Source organism: Lactuca serriola, chromosome 7 (assembly GCF_051521515.1).
Source record: "Lactuca serriola cultivar US96UC23 chromosome 7, Lser_US96UC23_V15, whole genome shotgun sequence".
NCBI lineage: Eukaryota > Viridiplantae > Streptophyta > Magnoliopsida > Asterales > Asteraceae > Lactuca > Lactuca serriola.
In genome coordinates, this window is record NC_136414.1 from 39201237 (window position 1) to 39207518 (window position 6282).

General features: G+C 31.9%; 1 protein-coding gene across 2 annotated transcripts; it reads right to left on the reverse strand.

Annotated features, from left to right (window-relative positions):
- Nucleotides 1–1177: 1177 nt before the first annotated feature.
- Nucleotides 1178–5205, reverse strand: LOC145061072 (transcription factor TCP2-like). 2 transcript variants are annotated; one of them, XM_079008441.1, is made up of 2 exons: nt 3388–5205; nt 1178–1430 (listed from the first exon to the last, which is right to left on the reverse strand). In XM_079008441.1, exon 1 carries the CDS (start codon nt 4766–4768, stop codon nt 3404–3406), a length of 1365 nt encoding a protein of 454 aa, XP_078864567.1. In that variant the 5' UTR covers nt 4769–5205; the 3' UTR covers nt 1178–1430; nt 3388–3403. The 2 variants fall into 2 exon arrangements, with proteins under 2 accessions (XP_078864567.1, XP_078864566.1); XM_079008440.1 differs by having other exon boundaries at nt 1178–1433; nt 3388–5203.
- Nucleotides 5206–6282: the final 1077 nt, after the last annotated feature.

The window sequence follows — 6282 nt, forward strand, 5'->3', positions numbered from 1 at the left end:
GGGTACCTTGTAGCTTATAGCGTTTTGTTAAACGCTATATGATGTACATTTGGATTTTGAGCGTTGTGATTAAACTAAACGCTAGAAGCTTGTAGTGTTAAATGAGACTTTCTGTTTTAAACAGAACTTTTTGTCAAATGCTAGAAACTAAAAGCTCTCAAACGCTCCAAAATTCTCCATGCCGAAAACACCTGAAGTTAACTTATAAAAACTGATTTATTAATGGTTTGCTACCGCTATAAGCTTTTTTGTATAAATATTTTTTTAACTTATAAAAGTGTGGAAGTAAAACCGATAACAAACTAATAAACTCATTTGACAAAAACTTCTGAGTATAGTGAATTGTAATTTAATTTCACAAAGTTAAACTATTATCAAAATCATTTTGCAAAATTGATTTTTTTTTCATAATTTCCAAAAAATGGTTATTTCGTAATTGACAAATTCCATTAGATTAGCTTTTTCTTTTTGTTTTACCATTTGAAGGTTATTATTATTATTATTATTATTATTATTATTATTATTATTATTTTAATGGTCAACAACTTTTTATATGGTTAATCTCCTATAAAGGGTTTATCGATAACTTTCTATTATAACAAAACTTTAAATTCTATAACCCCAAAACCATTATAATTCTTTACATTTTTGTGACCATTTAAATGTCTTTAGTTCACTACATATTTTTTTTATAATAATAGAAGAAAAAATATTAGTAAAATTTATTATTTTTTTTCAAATGTTCTAGAAAACAAATACTTGTCATTTTCTAATTATATTTTTTCTAAACTATAACTATTGATAATAAGTTAGTCGATTATTTATTTGATTTTTAACTTTTGAAAAAAATTAAAATTTATCTTAAATAAATTCTGATTATAATAGTTAATGATTAATTGTATTTTATATTGAAAATTTTACAAAATTATATACAAGTAATAATTTATTGAAAATAATTATGAGTTTTACTATAGTATTTTGTTTATTTTTGTAATTATAATTTTCACGGGCTATAATCTAATTATATATATTTTTTTACATTTTAAAATACAATAATCATTTAAGACGCAAGTGTGTTATAGAATTACTCCTATTTTTGCCAATTTAGTTATCAAAAATCATTCAAAATCCAACGAATTCCACTAAATAATAATAATAATAATAATAATAATAATAATAATAATAATAATAATAATAATCACATTTAAAAGCGAAGAATTAACAGCATACAATTAAGGCCTTGATCAAAAGCTTTAAATTAATCAAATACAACAACACAAAATCAAAAACGAATTAATGTTCCATTCTCATGCCTTAATTAATTCCTCACAAACACTATTACTTGTACACACAACACATACATATCCATTTGCTTGCAATAACAACCCATCACCATGGATTTACTGATCATACTCCCTCCTCTCTCTTCTCTTCTGTATCACATCAAAATTTATATTTATATATATTAATAATCAACATAACCGCTAAAAACCAACTACAAATTTATATATAAAATTTTATATATAAATTTTATAAAACCAACTACAAATTTATAAAACTTACTCAAAAGAACCAACATCAAAAAACTTATAAAACTTGCCCACATAATTTAGAAATTGAGTCCCTTTCAAGTTCTTAGTAGTGTATTCATCGAAACTCAATATTTACTTAAACCATTCATTTTTTTTAATATTTATCTTCATTCATTAATGCATTATAACATCTCTAGGATCTTAATTAAACCAGATATTCATCTCTAGAAAAGTTCTAACTTTTTTTTTTATCATGCGCGGCCTGAGTTACCGGGATTTATTGGTTTTACCCCGTAATCTGTCATTTTCTGTTAAAAAAAAAAACTTAAAGATTTTTCAAGTTAGGCAAAATATTAAGTATCTGAGACTTTTCTGTTCAAAAACAAAAGTTCAAACTTTTCTATAAATTAGACCAAAATAATGAGATTTTTATGGAGATAACCCATTAAATCAATAGCATTAATCAAGTTATTTTTGAACGTCAATACAAAAACTAGCAAGCCTACATAAATAAAACCTAAAAATCAATCAAGTGCAGGATTACAACATCAAGACCAATTAAAAAAACGAAATTTCATATGAGCTAATCATAAATAACTCATATTTAGATTACGAATTCAAATATACACTCAATAAGATGAAAACTTGTGGAAAATAGTAACGATTTTACACTTTGTATCAACATGGATAATATACTTTTTTCCTTTCTACATGTAACAACTTATACTTTTTACTCATTATAGCAATATACTCGCATGTTTTATTTATAAATATCAATATGCAACCCATTATACACATAAATAACAACATACTTATATTTTTGTAGCATATACTACATATAAATAGCAATGTTATCATGTTATCTTCTCTATTCAACCTTTTCAAAACATTCTAAAAAAAACACCTAATAAAAAAAACAACATACTTATATGTTTATGTACCTATACACTTATATTGATTAGTAAAAATAAAAATGAGTATATAAAAAAATATATAGTAATAAAGATTAATGAAAGTTTTTATAATTAAAAAAAGGGGTGTCCGTACGTGCATGGGTTTGACCTAAAAGCAAAGAGAAAAAGAGGGACCACCAATGAAACCCTAGTGAGGTGCGTGCCTGCCATTTTCCCATTGCTCGAGATTTCACCAAAAAAAAAAAAAATTTCGGTTTCAGTGAAACACAATTGCCATTGGCTAATAAACTAACTTAAATCCATGTTAATTTAAGGAAAGCTGTCGGATTATTTAGCGTAATCACTTTCTTTTAATCTCAGTGCTTAACACCTGTCTTTTCCTCTAGACATGCTTGAAATTAAGGAAACCAAACTATATATGAATCCATAAACCCAACAAAAAAAAAAAAAAAAGACAACACATTGTATGATTGTTTATTGTTTACAAGTACCCTACGCTGATCCATTCACATAAAAATCAAACCTTTAACAGATTATAATAATCTTTATATCTATCCTTTTTTGATGTTTTCTTTGTTTGATCCATATTGTAGGCAAGAAACGTGATCTTTATTTGTACACTTTGTGTGTATTTATGTATACACGTAGAAAGTAACTTTTGAAATATACAAGAAAAGATACAAAATTTAGATTAAAAATGTTTACTTGATTTATTGTTTTAGAATTGAAATGAATTAGAGTTTTATAACTCTAATGGGAATTATTAAAGTTCATGGAGATGTCACGAAATTAATATAACTGGTAGCATTTCGCATTAGGAAAGTGATAGTCTTGATCTTGGAATTAATATAAGCAATGAAGAATATTGATTTTTGATGAAAAAAGAGATGTTTAATAATGGAAAATACTGCAAGAACTTCAGAAAATTAAAAGGGAATTACCAGAGATGGAGAAGACTTAGTTCTTTGACTTTTCCTTGTGATGATCAGAGTGACGAGCTCCACCATCTGCTCCACCGTATAGTTGTCGGCGTTGGGAGTCATACCCTGTTGCCGGGAAATGTTCAGGAGCTCCGGAGCCGATGGTTGGAGCTATAAAGAACGGGAAGTTTGTAGATGTGGATCCATCCACCATAGATGGCGACTGAAACCTCTGAAAGTGGTGGTGGTGATGAGGCAAAATAGATAATAAATTGGACTGAAGGGTCCCCCTATTGAAACCCGGAGCAATACCGCCGCCGGAAGACGATGCTGCAATGGAGAAATTTAAGTTATAGCTTTCTCCGCCACCGTCGCCGCCACTAGTCGTCACAACCGGAGCAAAATTTTCTTGAAGGAAAGAGAAATGGTGCTGCTGCGGGTGGTTGTCTACGGCGGCGATGTTGAACTGTGGCATTTGGATTATTTGGGGTGAAGACTGTGGTGGACGGTTGAAGAAGTAATCCATTGGAGTTGTCCACTGCATTCTGGATTCGGGAGTCGCCGCTGGGTTCGGACTAACGGTGTTGCTGTTAATCCCGCCGGTGAGGAGATCCGTAAACGATGAGTTATGAGCAATACCGTTAACTTGAGTCACAACAGAAGCCCTAACGGGATCAGTGTCCTTTTCCTTTTCCTTCTTCGCCGCCATTTCTCGAGCTCGTTCTCGAGCTCTGACCCGATTTTCAGATCGAGATAACGAAAGTCCAGAACCTTTACTGGTCTCCGATGTGCTACTACAAGCCGACGATTTCGATAACGAAACATTGTTATTATTATTATTATTGTTATTCTGCTCGTGGTGGTTCTGGTAGTTCGGATCTTCAAATTCGGCGTCGTGTCCCGTGGATTTCTTCTCGTCGCTCAGCTGCTTCTGATGCTGGTTGTTATGGTCGTTGTGGTGGTGCTGGTTATGGCCGTCGGCACCGGTAAACGACGGATCAAGAGATGGAAGCTCAGCGATAGAACCCGACGCCGCCTTAATCAACCACTCCACCGCTTTACTCGGCTGATCATAACCTAATCGGTCCTGTAGATCGTAAAACTGGATGGCTGTCGTTACCGACAGCCGTACACGGCGGTCTCTCAACCCTTTCGATGTCAAAACCTTACTATGTCTATCCTTCCCACCCGAAGCCCTAGAAACCCTAACGATTCGAGACGCCGGCCACCCACAAAGCCTCCCGCCAACGCCACCATTCTCATCGGGAAACCGATGCTCATGGTTTCGTAAATCCAAATTCCCTCTCAGAGTTGCTATTTTATGAGGATTTGAAGAATTATCACCATTAGAACCAATCCTTTGAAACTTACTCACCTGTCGTTCAATTTCATCCACCTCCATACCCTTCTTCAATCATCCCTTGTTTCCACCAACACCACCACCAGATCCGCCGTCTCTTTTTCTCTCTCTCTTTCTGTCTTATCCCTTTTAGAGAGAGAAAGTTACGGCCTAAATCTAGAGAGAGAAAGAGAGAAAAGTAATTTTAGAGTACATGTGAGTGAGCAGGTGCGTTTGAAAGGGCTACTGTATTAGTTGGTGTCCTTTGCATTGATGACTGATAACATTACAGAAACAATACACACACTAGTGTGTGTAAAACATATAGATACAAATGTGTGTATGTATATATTTTGTGGGTTTGATGTATCATGTTCATAAGGTCTTGCAGGATGGAAATGTCAGAAGGGAAGCTCCGTTTGAAACTTATCTTTTTGCAGTGTCATTCAGAAAAGCAAAGCCTGTAAATTTCATCAGAGAAAGAAAGAGAGAGAGAACATACGCATTGAAACAGTTAAAACCAAAAAAATTAAAGATTTTTAAAGCAATAATTGTAAGCACTTGTGGGTTTTAATCTTTTTTTATTGTTGAAATACTTAATTAAAAGTTCTTGTTTTTTATATATATCTTCGTACAGGAAAACCTTGATGAAGTACTTTAAGGAAAGGGTTAAACATGTATAATCCAAATCATTTTGGGTATGCTTGTTTAAACATACCTTTCAATCTTTTTAATTTTGATTTATTTATTAAAAGCACCATATTTAGACATAGAATGTTAACACAAAAACATTTTTTCGAAATTGAAAAAATGACCATAAATATGAATATGAGCCTAATGACCCGCTAAAACGTTTTTTTAGACATAAAATATCACTAATAAACTTTTATGGATAATTTAGGGGTGTTTGACATTGCTTATTAGCTTATAACTTATAACTTACTAACTTATAAGTTAATAAATAAGTGTAGGGTAACTTATGAAAAAATAATTTATTAGAGGTTCCTCATCGGATAAATTACTTTCATCCAAACACTTTTTTAACTTATAGTAGTGTGGAACCCTAAGTTGTTTTAAAAACCTTAGCCAAACACCCCCTTTTCATAAGGTATATTTATATATGACACATTCAATCGTGTCTACCAAATGAAGATTTCTAAGGATGCCCAAGCAACCTTGTATGTTGCCAGTAGTTTTGTTTTATTCAACAATACCCAAAAATGTATTTCTATCCAAATAAATGTTTGAAGATTATATATTTAGATACTTGAATAGTATTTACAATATGGTTTATGACTTCTTTCAAGAAGTTGTTCATTCATTATAACCTTTATTCGATTGTATTTTCGTACAACAACACATGAGAATAAATCAATGAAGTTTATTGCGATTTTTATTTTGGAGGCCATGCTGAAGATGGTGGATGATGTTCATGAGAACAAGGTTGATTCTTGGACAAGATCAAATGAGAGCAGACATTAGAGAACTTGAGAGATGAAAGAGAGGTTGACGAGAAGGATAACAAGAATATGGGAGGAAAAACGTGAAGGGTCAAAATGTTGAAGGTCCAAAAAGAG